The sequence below is a fragment of the Tursiops truncatus genome, chromosome 1 (genome assembly GCF_011762595.2).
Source record: "Tursiops truncatus isolate mTurTru1 chromosome 1, mTurTru1.mat.Y, whole genome shotgun sequence".
Classification (NCBI taxonomy): domain Eukaryota; kingdom Metazoa; phylum Chordata; class Mammalia; order Artiodactyla; family Delphinidae; genus Tursiops; species Tursiops truncatus.
In genome coordinates this window covers 103,388,983-103,402,797 of record NC_047034.1, presented here as the reverse complement: position 1 = coordinate 103,402,797, position 13,815 = coordinate 103,388,983, and the positions used below count along the sequence as shown (strand labels likewise).

General features: G+C 40.0%; 1 protein-coding gene across 19 annotated transcripts in view; it reads right to left on the bottom strand.

Annotated features, from left to right (window-relative positions):
* Nucleotides 1–13,815, bottom strand: part of TGFBR3 (transforming growth factor beta receptor 3) — a 211,519-nt gene that overhangs the window by 175,644 nt on the left and 22,060 nt on the right. For 18 of the 19 annotated variants that reach the window (XR_004528298.2, XR_012334631.1, XR_012334632.1 and 15 more), the window contains one exon: nt 3,937–4,116. Coding sequence is in view for 15 of the 19 variants with exons in the window: in XM_073811166.1 (XP_073667267.1) it covers nt 3,937–3,997 (61 nt within the window). In the remaining 4 variants the exon portion in view is untranslated. Of the gene's footprint in view, nt 1–3,936; nt 4,117–7,138; nt 7,271–13,815 lie in introns of those variants that run through there. The other variant, XM_073811152.1, reaches the window with a different exon arrangement.

Here is a 13,815-nt window from a genome sequence, read left to right as displayed (position 1 = left end):
CAAGAGCATGGCCCTCTCTCCCCACATGCTGTACAATAACCAAGGAACAAGGGAGGGAAGGAAAAGTATGAGTTTTGTCAAAGCAACCACTAACCCTGGGCTGTGGCTTCTGCCTCCGCCTCCTTCACCCTCAGCCACAAGCAGGGAAGGAAGGCTTTCACTGAAGGCCCACACGCAGGCACCTACTGTTCCAGCTCAGGCTCATTTTAGGTGCTGTGCTCTTCTCCTCCCTGGCCGCGTGTCTAAAGGAGGACTTCACCCCTTCTGCTGCCAAGAACTCTACTGTAGAGCTCCACAGCCCCGTCAGTGAAAGAAGAACGCGAATAAAGGCCCATTACTTGAGGGTCTTTCCATTCTGATGACTTACATACGTCTCTTCTGAGGCCAAAGGGGTTTCATCTGGTTCCAGGATGTCTCACTGGTGGCTACTCACCTGGTATTGAATCAATCAAGGGAAGAGGCTCATTCATTCCCCACGGAGTGTCTCCTACGTAGAGGCTCTAGTGGAGTGGTGGATGGGCTGGAGTCTAGAGCCAAATTGCCTGGGTTCAAGTCCCTGCTCTGCCACTTATTAGATTTTTTTTTATAAAATGTATTTTTTTTAAGATTTATTATTTATTTATGTATTTATTATTGACTGTGTCAGGTCTTAGTTGGGTACGCGGGATCTTCACTGAGGCACGTGGGATCTTTCGTTGCAGGGCGCAGCCTCTTCGTTGTGGCGTGCAGGCTTCTCTCTAGCTGTGGTGTTCGGGTTTTCTCTTCTCTAGCTGCGGTGTGCAGGCTCCAGGGCACGTGGACTCAGTAGTTGTGGCACGCGGGCCTAGTTGCCCCACGGCATGTGGGATCTTAGTTCCCTGACCAGGGATCAAACCCGCACCCACCGCATTGTAAGACGGATTCTTTACCACTGGACCACCAGAGAAGGCCCACTTATTAGTTACTGAGTCCCAGTTTCCTTGTGAGTAAAATGCAGATGATGATAGTAATACTAATACCACCTCACAGGGTTTTCTTATAAAAACAAAATAAATTAGCTGGCAGAGATCAAGCCCTAGCTGAATGTCAGCCTATGTGCCAGGCACTGTTGCCTTTGTAGCCAAGAAGGCCATATTCTCAGTCTAACTTTGGGAGGCTGCAGTTTGAATTCTAAGATTAAACAGTGCATGCTTTTGGCTACAGGGGGATGGAAGAAGAGAGAATCCAAACCTCAGAATGAAATCCACAGCCTTGTTCTCACATTTGAGGTCCTCCACAATCTACCCCCATCCTTCCTTCCAAACAGACCTCCTCTACATTCCCAACCAGTTCTCTGGGTCATCCGTTCTTTAAAACAACATCAAGCACCTAACTGCCCTGTTCTGTGCTAAGCCCTGTTCTCCCCTCTGCTCACCCCAATGCCTTTCGCCTTCTAGATTCTGCCTGGTCTTCAAAACACAGCTCAACACCTAGGCTTCCACAAAGCCCTCCCCAGCTGCTCTAATCCACCCTCCTGACCCCCCTGAGGTCTTCTGGCTTTTCCTCACCATGCATTGATTATTTGGTTATATTTTATATGCCGAACTAAAGTATAAACAACTCAAAAGAAGGATGACTCTTACATTTCTTTCTATATCCCTAAGTGACTAGTACTGTGCTTTGCACTCAGTGGAGACTCAGTGAATAAGTGATTTACTTGACGCTTCAAAAGGGCACAGATGACACACAGCAAACCCATTATCATTTTTTTGAAACACCTTTCTGATCAAGACTCCCTCATAGTGTAGAGATTAAAGGCTCAATCTGTAGACCTAGACTCAGTAGGTTCTTGGTTAAATCTGCCACTTAGTAGTTGTAGGACCTTGAGGAAGTTACTTAACCTGTCTATGCTTCAGTTTCCCCATCTATAAACTGAGAATAAACAAAGAACCTACATTTCTTAGGGGAGTTATGAGGATGGAATGAGATAATACATTTAAAGCACTTTGAACAGGGCCTGATACACAGTAATTAATTAATTATTATAAATATTCATTATTATATTATCTTCTACTATCTTCTTGAAATTCAGCTCATGCAGAATGCCCCAAAAAAGTATTTTGCAAAGTATGCTGAGCCTATACAGAAAGCTACTGGATGTCAGTATTATATACAAAACATTTCTCCCTTCTTCTTCATTCATTTGGCCCGTCAGCTTGTTCAAAAAAGCATCTCTACCTCTGTACTATTGATCAGTTGCCTCAGTTTGTTATAAAATCTGTAATTCTACTGTACCTTCAATCTTACTGTACACTTCAGCAAAGCTTTCAGTGTGTACACAACTCAAAAAAAATTTCTACCAGTGGCTGGACAGAGGAAGGAAGGTCTCAAGCAAAACTGATTCACTATCGAATACATCAAGGCTATACAGAACCACCAAACTCACCACATTCCCATGAAGTACCTTCTTAAGTTATGTTTTTTCATCAATGAAAGCAGAAAATTCTGCCTCAAACCCACCAGGTATAATTATACATCTTGTTATCAAAACAGCACATTTTTCCATCAAGCCATTTCTCTCTCTTTTTTTTTTCCTACTACTTTTCAGTGAGATTTTAATTAAGATAAGTTTTAATACACAGGCTAAAAGGCAAATAACTTCTCAATCATGAGACAAAATGAAACTGCTGACAGAGAGAATGGGCAGTTCAAATTCACACACCAGCATTCAAAAAAAAAAACTAGCAACTTTCTCTCAAGATATTTGCAACAAGGAGGACATTCTGCTTTCCAATCTCATAAACCAGCTTCTGCAAACTGGCTTCCACTCAGTCTGTGCCTGCATATGACTCCTGGTCTGAGTCAACTGGAGCATTAATGGTGGTCCCGCTTCTTCAGTATAACGCAGAGGTGAAGAGCAGAGTTGTGACTAAGTGAGCTCATGAACTAAGAATATCCTTGCTCATTGTTAGAGGCTATAATTGTTTAGCACAGTACCTGGCTGCAGTGCACACTCAATACATGGTTATTATTATCACTCTCATGTAATCTGTATGTGCAATTCAACAGCTAAAACCAAGAGGCTAATCATTTTTTAAGTCAATGTGTTTCCAGAACTGGCCCAACAAATTAGTTCTATGTAGCTCATTATAGAAGAGACACAAAGCAAATTATAACAAAATAGAGCAAATTAAGTTTCCAAATTTGTTAAGTAACCCTGATTGCCACACTAAGACCTTGCCTAGGGGATCTGACACTCTTATTTAAGCAACAATGTTCCAACCAAATCATTTGCTTCTTCTCATCTCTGAGCTCCCATTCTGATGGCCTCTAGGAAGCACAGTGTATTTCTGTACATTTTTAATTTTTTTATTTTGTTTTGTTTTGTTTTGTTTTTGGTCACACCACGTGGCTTGTGGGATCCCAGTCCCCCAACCCAGGCCCTCGGCAATGAAAGTACAGAGTCCTAACCACTGGAACGCCAGAGAATTCCCTCTGTACTTTTTTAAAAATTACTTTTTTAAAAATTACCTGAAATAGGCAAAATTAAATATTTCCTAAGTAGCCCATGCTAGGAGTGCTACCTCTATGTAAAAGATCTATTTATTTTGTAATAAAGAACAAAAAGCCTTTCTTGAAATTCTTATTTACGACAAGAAAGTAAATGTAATCAATGCATGTAACAAAATTAAGTGGTATTAAACCGCATATTTGTTCTCTAGCCACCTCAACACTGAAGGTCAGTTAGGTATCTGTGTTACTGACATTAGAATGTCTAGCACTTGTCTAGTAAAATATAACATGGGCAAACATACTATGTATCTGTAGAGTAGTCAAATATTTTATTTCCTTGAAGAACACAAATACTCAAGTTTTATATAAATATCCCATGTCCTAAATGTTTCTAGACTGAAGAGACTGAAGAAAAATATAGCCAAAAGAATATAATGAACATGCAATTTATATTATGCAACTTACCTGCAGTTGCTAAACAGGAACTCATCAGGGCAAACATGGCAATCACACAATGAGAAGCCATTTTTATTTCTCCAAAAGTGTGTCCCGTTCAGTCACCTCAGCCTGCAGTTCTTCAGATTATAAATAATCTTTGCAAATTGGAAGTGGCCTTAAAATCTTTCTTGCCAATTTTCAAATTGCCTATAAAAATAAACATTTTAAGAAGAAAACTTAATGCAGGTATTTCTTTTGATAAATACACATGAAAGTGAAATGAGGAATTTCTAAAAAGTATAAGATAAATTTATCTTGTGTGCCTAGACAGCACTCAAGCAAATGTTGGGGGTGCAGGGGAGGTAATTACCTAATAAAGAATTTTATAGCAAATACTTCTGCAAATACATGCTGTTTTGACATTTTAAATCTTTGGTTTTACATAAAATTTTCAAGAATATAGAAGAAAATCAAGGTACACCTATAATATAACATCATCAGTTATAAAATAATCAGTGACACTTGATACATGAACTCCCTAGTGCCAGCAAAAAAACACAAACAACTCTGATTAGAACTCAATCTAAGATGCAAACTATCATATATAGGATGGATAAACAACAAGGTCCTATGGTATAGCACAAGGAGCTATATTCAATATCCTGTGATAAACCATGATGGAAAAGAATGTGAAAAAGAATATATATGTGTATAACTGAATCACTTTGCTGTACAGCAGAAATTAATACAATCAATAAATCAGCTATATTTATTTAATTTATTTAATACAATTAATAAATCAGCTATATTTCAATAATTTTTTTTTAAAAAAGAACTCAATCTAATGTTATAGTGACAGAGTTATCACAGGGATCAAATTGAAACACATTGAGAGTCAACCTGAAAAAATAAAGAACCATTAAAAGACAAGATTCTTATTTCAACTGTTTGCCAACATTTTAATAAGCAAAAATGTCTCTCCCTGTCTCTCAACCCCATCTGAGACTATCTGGTTGCATGACTAGAGGATCCAGAAGGTCTTTTCTAAACTTTTCCTATCCAGAGCCTTGAATGGTGAGTTTTGTGAAGGTTTGCTGAACTGGAATATCCTCCTATGGCCCTAAAGATCACCTCATTTAGACACTCCAAAGTATTTCCAGCCTTATCTCATTGAGCCTGGCACAACCCATAGAAGGTGCAATTCAACAAATGTTTACAGAGCACCTACTATGTTCCAGGCGTTGTGTGAGGACATGATTCCTGTTAACAGGGAAAAAAATTACCCAACAACTGGAAAAAAGTATAAAGACCCTGCCTGATCTAAGCCCTGGGCAAGGCAAGATCACAGAGTTTCTAGGACCCACCTCAAAGAGCTAGAGATTGCAGCCTTGTTACTCTCATCCAGAAAATTGCATCCCCAGAACCAGTTTGCTACCTTTAGAGACAAAGCCAGTTTGGGCACTTGTAGATACAGTAGAAAAATATAAAAACAATGGAAAAATGAGTTTCTAATCAAATGGTCTTAGTTCACTGCATCGATTGTTAAGAGAAAGATATTTAAAATGGTTTCCTACAGTAGTAACACTAATGGCCTCTGAGAAGGAGAGAAACAGGGTGATTGGGGGACAGTGGTGGGAGGGGGCAGGAACCTTTTCACTGAACTCCCATTTGGGTTTTACAGGTATTACCTACCCAGAAATAACAATAATGTCCTAATTTCAAAAATAAATTTTAGATATGCTTTAAAACTAAACTATTACATATGCAGGAGGCACTGCAGTTCAATCTTGGTATGACAGTGATTTTAAAAGCCTAGTGTGAGTAAATATAGATTATGATGGCAGTTAAAGGTCTGCCTAAGTGTGGATCCACTCTGCCACCTACCAAATGGGTGATGTTGACCACAATACTCTTCATGCATGAAACTATCCTATGGACTGCCATGAGGATTAAAGCAGTTAATATATATACATTGCTACAACAGTACCTAGCACATAATAGGCAATGAATAAATGTTAGCTATTATTATCATGCTTGTCCATTCCCTTTGAGGTATATTTATACCAAGAAAGTGGAGAAAGTAGGTTGTGATTATTGACATAATTCTTAGCTACTGGAAAACCAGTTTAGTCTTTTGTTTGCTGCTAAATAAACACTACAATGGACACAAAAAGGAGATAAGCTAAAGAGTGGAATCACTAAGGGAAAAAAATTGCCAGTCAAATTGAGGCACAATCCATTGGTGGCACAATGGTCTTATCTCAAAAACTGACTAAATTATAGACACAATTTTGGACACCATAAAATTGACTTCAATCATCCCTTTAAGTCCAAAATTTCTGTCACCATAATTCCACATCACCTCAGATGTAATGGAAGTCTCCTCTGTTAACCTAAAAGTCAATGACAGCAAAGAGAATTTGTCCCTATTTTTTTCCCTTCAAAGAATTAGATTTCCTGGGTTTCCCTGCTGGCGCAGTGGTTAAGACTCCGCCTGCCAATGCAGGGGACACGGTTTCGAGCCCTGGTCAGGGAAGATCCCACATGCGCGGAGCAACGAAGCCCGTGCGCCACAACTACTGAGCCTGCGCGCCTAGAGCCCATGCTCCGCACCAAGAGAAGCCACCGCAATGAGAAGCCCGCGCACCGCAAAGAAGAGTAGCCCCCGCTCGCCGCAACTAGAGAAAGCCCGCGCACAGCAACGAAGACCCAACACAGCCAAAAATAAATTAATTAATTAAATTAAATTTTTTAAATTAGATTTCCTGAATGGATCAATAAGAAAAACTCTAAAAGAATATGCTATTTCAACAAATACTAAGGGCAACTTTTATAAAGCAAAACCCTGTAAGGAGATTTCAGAAGAAGATGACTTCCCAGAGGATTTTTATGGTGCACACAATCTATATAACCAGCACGAGGCTTGTGGGAATATTTAATGAGCTTGTATCACCCCCTGCCCGCAGCTGCAGAGGCTCTGTGGAGCTGTGCACGTTAATCTGGGGCTTAAACCAGGTCTGAATGAACCTGTGGAAAAGAAAGGCAAATGGTTCTATTAAAAATGTAGACTGCAAATTGCTGACAAGAATATTGGGTAATTATTAAAATGCAGCAATTACAGATACAATAGAGCCAAGCTAAACAGTTTGATGCCCAAAGGCAAACCACAGCAAGTTTACACCGGATCTTAAAACATCTCCAAGGAAGTCCAAGACAAGTTGAAACTTACATACTGCTGCTTCAAACAAAGAGGGAGCTTTTCTTCTTTCAGCTTAAAAGTCCCTCCATAATGTAACTTGTTCAAAAAGAAAATAAACTGCACAGAATTTTTGTCTAATCTTCCCAATGTGGTGACAGGATCCTAAGGCGGAGGAGAATAAAAAAAGGAAGCAAGTCATTCCATTCAGTGGAACTCCAGTTTTGGCCAAGACTTGCATACATCAGCGCCTTAACACACGACTTAGGGATCAGTTCCCCAATTAGAAGAATGCAGGATGATCAAAGGCTTTGGAAAAGTCGCAGATCTTGAATAAAACTAGGGAAATACAAACTCTTCTCCTTCTCTGATGTTATATCACACTCAGTCTGCAAAGACCAGGGACTCGCCACTCTGGTTTTCTGACCTCACTGTATCTCTTTGGACTTTAAGAACTAAACTCTTCCTTTAGAATATAAATAGGGTACTCTGAAATCTTGAATGAACAATTTGGGGTCTACTGTGTAGTAGTCATTTCACCCACATTTCAAAGTAATGTATTCCATTCAAAGGGTACCAGAACTTATAGTATCCGCAAATGAACAGAACACAATTCTGAGAGGGACTTTAACGGATTTTTTTAAAAAAGGAATGTGATACTAATTCTTCTAATTTCCCCTGTATCTATTTCTAAGGCCATTAAACTGTGTGCTGCCCCACATTCTCTAGTGATCCAACAGAATTCACAGGGAAAGACCAGGATAAGCTGAAAACCCCTACCCAAACAAGTCCCAAAAACCATTACGGGTTAAACTAATGTTCAAAAGGAATTGGTTGGGAACAGTATTCCCTGAGTTGACCAGGATGTCTTTTAAAGAGAAAATCTTGCTCTGTCTTAGTGGAAAAATGTGGTGAAATGATGTCTGGCAATAGGCTAAAAGCCAGCAAGAAAAATTGCTAACTTCCCCTTAGATGGCTAACACAGTGGCTATGAACATGAGATTATTCAAAATCAGAACTTAAATTAGCTTCCAGCCAATCAATTTCTCAATTAAAAGAATTAGCATGCTAAAGATAACATGAACAGCTTTTAAAGTTAGAAGCAGTCAACAGGATTCATGGATGAAGAGGAGCCCAAACTCCAAGCCCAGCACTTGCCCCAAATAACAGGGCAGAGTCAAGACTAGAAACCAGGTTTTTCCATGACCAGTATCCTACCTTGCAGTTCCAGGTCTGTTGCCACAAACTAGGAACCATTTTCTCTCCCTCCATACTCAATCTCTGGAAACAGAATTTTTTTTCGAAGAGAGGGGGAAGCCTGCCATGGCTGCCACCAGACATTGGTACTTCCATGTTGACATATGTACTCTGCACAAATCATTACTGATCACAAACTATGACTTGACTTCAGGACTGTGGGTGGCGGCTATAATAAATAAACAATCCTTGGTGATGTTGTTTGACTCAAGTTCTGTGAAGATGAAGCACAAATCTTTGCACAATCATATCTTAACACTAAGACTGTTTAGCCCCCAACAAGGAAAATATTCAACAAATGTGAAGATCTTAAAGACAGAGATATATTGAGTGGAATAAAAAATGGCCATTCCCTAAACTCAAATAGTAAATAACACCTGATTTTCTGGTACCTTCAATATGAAAAGGTTTTCTAGCAGATCATTAAGTTGTTTCTAGTCTGGTCATTTAAGTGAATTTTTTTGAGAAAGGTATACTGTTAAGTCTGCAAATGGTTAAGTAAAAGCTGGTAAAAGAATTGTTCTGATGGATATTCAACATGTTATTCAGGGGATTTAGAAAAGAGGCAGGGTGGAGGACATCAATATCTAGCTTGGCAGCCTGTAAAAAGGGGTGTGCAACGTGTAGAACAGATACTGTTGTTTGTCCGATGACATTTGGATGCCCTTTAAGACTTGTACACAGAGAGAGCAAAGCCACCTTACTGAGTCGCAACTCTCAGATTTCTCTACTACACAGAGAAACTAGCTACTTCCAAATCCCCATTTTCAGACAGATTTGGCACAAAGAGGAGAAAAATCCTGGATTTGGATAAGAAATCTTTGGAATTGCATCTAAGTACAATCAATATTCAATAAATATTTACTACTAGGAGCCAGGCACTGTTGAAGATACCAAGGATATAGTAGTAAAAAAAAAAATTGAGCCAAAAATCCTGCCCTCATGGTGCTTATATTTTAGTAAAAGTAACACCATTTAGTACGTTAGGCAAGATATTTAATTTCCTGAGCTTCATTTCTCCCTTCAGTAAATCTTTATTTATTGCTTACTCATGCCAGGCAATGGGAATATAATGGCCATGAAAAGAGACATATTCTTTTACCCTCATGGGCTTAAAGTGTGGTGGGATAAACACAAATATGTAATTATACACTATGATAAGGGCCCTAAAGAAAAGGTATCCACAACCTGAAGGATAAGTAGAGATTTAAAAGCTCTGGTGAAGGATGACATTACAGTAGAGGAAACATTACAGGTCACTGATGCTGAAGGGAGCATGGCTGCAAAGCCAAAGGGAAAAGAGAGGAACAGGTTCAAGAAAGAGTTTAAGCAGGAAAGTGGAATGATCCGATTATGTTTTTAAAGTTTCCCTGGTATAGGCACTATGGAAAACAGTATGGAGGTTCCTCAAAAAATTAAAAATAGAACTACCATATCATCCAGCAATTCCACATCTGGGTATATCTTTAAAGGAAGTTAAATCACTGTGCTAAAGAGATATCTGCAAACCCATGTTCACTGCAGCATTGTTTACCATAGCCAAGACATGGAAACAACCTAAACGTCCATTGATGAATGAATGGATAAAGTAAATGTGGTGTGTACACAATGGAATATTACTCAGCCATAAAAAAGAAGGAAATCCTGCCATTTGCGACAACATAGATGGACCTTGTGGGCATTATGCTAAGAGAAATAAGTCAGTCAGAGAAAGGCAAATACTGTAGGACACATATGTAGAATCTAAAAAACTGAACTCTTAGAAACAGAGAACATATTGGTGTTGCCAGAGGTGGGGGTGAGGGGTGGGAGAAATAGGTGAAGGTGGTCAAAAGGTACAAACTTCCAGTTATAAGATAAATAAGTTCTGGGGGTGTAATGTACAACATGACGACTATAGTTAACAATACTGTATTGTATATTTTAAAGTCGCTAAGAGAATAAATCTTAAAAGTTAACACAAGTAGGGAATTCCCTGGTGGTCCAGTGGTTAGGACTCCATACTTCCACTGCAGTGGGCACAGGTTCAATCTCTGGTCGGGGAACTAAGACCCCACATGTTGCATGATGCAGCCAAAAAAAAAAAATGTTAACATGAGTAAAAAAAAAAATTAACTATGTGAGGTAATGGATGTTAACTAAACTTACTGTGGTGATCACTTTTCAATACATACATACATCAAATCACTGTGTTGTAGTTTATGCAATGTTATGTATGAATTATATCTCAATAAAACTGAAAAAAATTTTAATTAAAAATAAATAACAATTTCCCTGGGTACCATGTGGAGAAGAGACTGAAGAGAGCCCAGAGTGCTTGGATGTTCAGTTAAGACTCTGACAGCACGTCAGATAAGAAAGGTGGTTTGGATCAGAATGGAGCCTCAGTTTCTTCATTTGTAAGAAAATAAACTAACCTTACGTACATCACAGGGCCGTTACAAGAATCAAATGAAATTGTACACATAACAGCATAAAAGCTATCATTACTTATCATTAGCCGGCAGTCTCTACAAAAGAGAATTATCCTGAAGCCTAAGAAAGTCCCAATATTCTATGGCTGCCAGTGGAAGGGGAAAAAAAAGGATTACTCTTGAACTACCTACACTTGTGGATAGGAATTCCACATGAAGACCCAGTAAAGGAAGGCAGGAAGCACAGAGGGTACAAGATGTGCAGAGAAGCTGGGCTCTGCTCTCCCCTGCCCCTCTAGGGCCTGGCCCACCCTCATTCCTGTTGGTTACACAGAGTATAACCAACACATCTCTGGCCCCAGCTGGGGCTGACCTTCAGTCAGTCCTTAAAAGCCCTCTGTCTATCCCAAGCACAGCAGACCTCACTGCCCAAGGAAAATACAGCAAAGAGGGGAGGGTGGGCATGTACACATCTCACAAGGTTGTGAAGACCAGGTTTTGTTCAAGTTCACAAACTAGGACAGACTTTATTTATTGATTTATTGATTTATTGATTTTGGGGTGAGTTAGGTCTTCACTGCTGTGCTCAGGCTTTCTCTAGTTGCAGCGAGTGGGGGCTACTCTTCTTTGCAGTGCACGGGCTTCTCATTGTGGTAGCTTCTCTTGTTGCAGAGCATGGGCTCTAGGCGTGTGGGCTTCAGTAGCTGTAGCACACGGGCTCAGTAGTTGCAGCTCGTGGGCTCTAGAGCGCCGGATCAGTAGTTGTGGCACACGGGCTTAGTTGCTCCGCGGCATGTGGGATCTTCCCATACCAGGGCTCGAACCCGTGTCCCCTGCGTTGGCAGGTGGATTCTTAACCACTGCGCCACCAGGGAAGTAGGACAGATTTTTTTACCCACCCGTGCAGTATTCCAGGAACTACCTTTCACATTTAATATTTCTGCATCCAAAGATTTCCGTTGCTTATAATTTTAAGCTAGAATTAATAGAGAACTATTCTTGGGGTTCCAAACCTGGCTTACCCAGATGTCTTACACTGGACAAGTCATTTAGCCTCCATCACCCCCTCATCTGTAAAATATTAATGATATTTTGATGGTAATATATGAGACAGAATATGGGCATGATACCTAAAACAACACCTGGCCCACACAGTACATTTTTTAAAAATAACAGTCATTGCAGTTATTATGATTAAAATACATCTAGTCTTTGGGAAAAAACCAAGCAAACTACCAGTAACAATATAATATAAATAACAGTTTAGGGGCTTCCCTGGTGGCACAGTGGTTGAGAGTCCGCCCGCCGATGCAGGGGACGCGGGTTCGTGCCCCGGTCCGCGAAGATCCCACGTGCCGCGGAGCGGCTGGGCCCGTGAGCCACGGCCGCTGAGCCTGCGCATCTGGAGCCTGTGTTCCGCAACGGGAGAGGCCACAACAGTGAGAGGCCCGCGTACCGCAAAAAAAAAAATCACAGTTTACATCAAAGTTTGTATTAATTTTAGGATTAGACTTTGTCATCTAGAGTTTCAAAAATTCCCTTCATCACCAAAAAATGATTCCAAACCTAATGTAAGGTATTAGTCCTAAAGATAGTCCTAATATTGCAATGCTGTTCCCAAAGGGTAGTAAAGCTGCTGCCTCAACAGCTCTGGTGTTAAGTTACAGGGATCCGGCTGAACGGCCCTCCTCAATTCTACCTTTTGATTCCCAAATTAGCTGCAGGGGTTTAGCCTGGGGGCTGCGGAGCTCAGCCTGGCACTGCCACCAAACTAACCCAGCTGCCTAGAGAAAGGAATCGGCTATCACCAGAAGGGCTTATTAAATCACAAAGCTGCAATTATTCCAGCAAAGTCAGCACAGCTGAATATTCTCAGGCCCTAGCAAGCGCCAAGCCATTAAAAAAAACTTTGGGGAAAAAAATTTTTAAATAAAAATAAAATAAAACAAAAAAAAAGCCTTTGGGGAAGCTACACCTTCTAGACCTCCAATAGACTATTTTGTACAATATGTACTAATTTACTAAAATATTTGATTCACATCTTTATTTATATTTGCAGGGATTCTGCAAATATATGAATTTAGAATAAACACTCCAGCAACAGACTATTTTGCTAATCACAATTAAGCACATTTTTTAATTCCTCTCACTGACTTCCAATATAAAATTCTTTCTCTTGAGTGGGGCTAATCCCTCAACAGATACATTTCAATCACTTAACTGATATTATTTGGTAAGGAAAGGGCTCAGCAGCCCAGGCATTGTGAAACATTAAGAATTAAAACCCTTAGATGGTTGCCCACTGCGGTCAGGATAAAGACCAAAACACTTTGCATGGTTGCTGGGTGTTGCCAACTTAATCCCACCTCATGTTCTGCATCGTCTCCAGCCATGCTCACCTTAATTCAGTTTTACCCAAGGGCCAACCCCTTTCTTCCAGAAGCGATGTTCACGTTTTGCAACTCAATGACCCTCCATGGTCCCCCTAATATGGTCAATTTCAAACACCTTCAAGGCCTCAGGTCTTTGTATAAGCATTACTTCTTTAAGGAGGCCTCCTCTGATTCTCTCGAAGTAGAACGTAGTGCAATTCAACCCTGTTGGTAAATCTCCATGTAATTATTTCCTTCCGGGGATGGTTTTTGCACTCATCTGTTCACTCCAGAAAGCGGGATGACAGTCTCCCTGGCTCACCTGGCATATAGTAGGCATCCAATGAATGTACCATATGGATCGCAAGTATAAAATACTATCTTGTACATTAAAATGAGAAACAGTATGAAAAGATGGTGAATTATCAGAACATTTCTCAATAATAAATGATAAGCCAACAAGTAAGAGTTGAATATAAGAAAGAACCTACACAGCAGGCAGCCTGAAAGGGACATGAGAGGCAAGAATTCTGGCATCAACACGTGTTACAAGCTCAGACAAGTCACTTCATTTGGAGCTTTAATTGCTTCATCTCTAATATGAAGAGATTAAACAAGAAAATCTTTTATTCTCTACCTTACTTATGATTGCCGTTATAAGGACTAA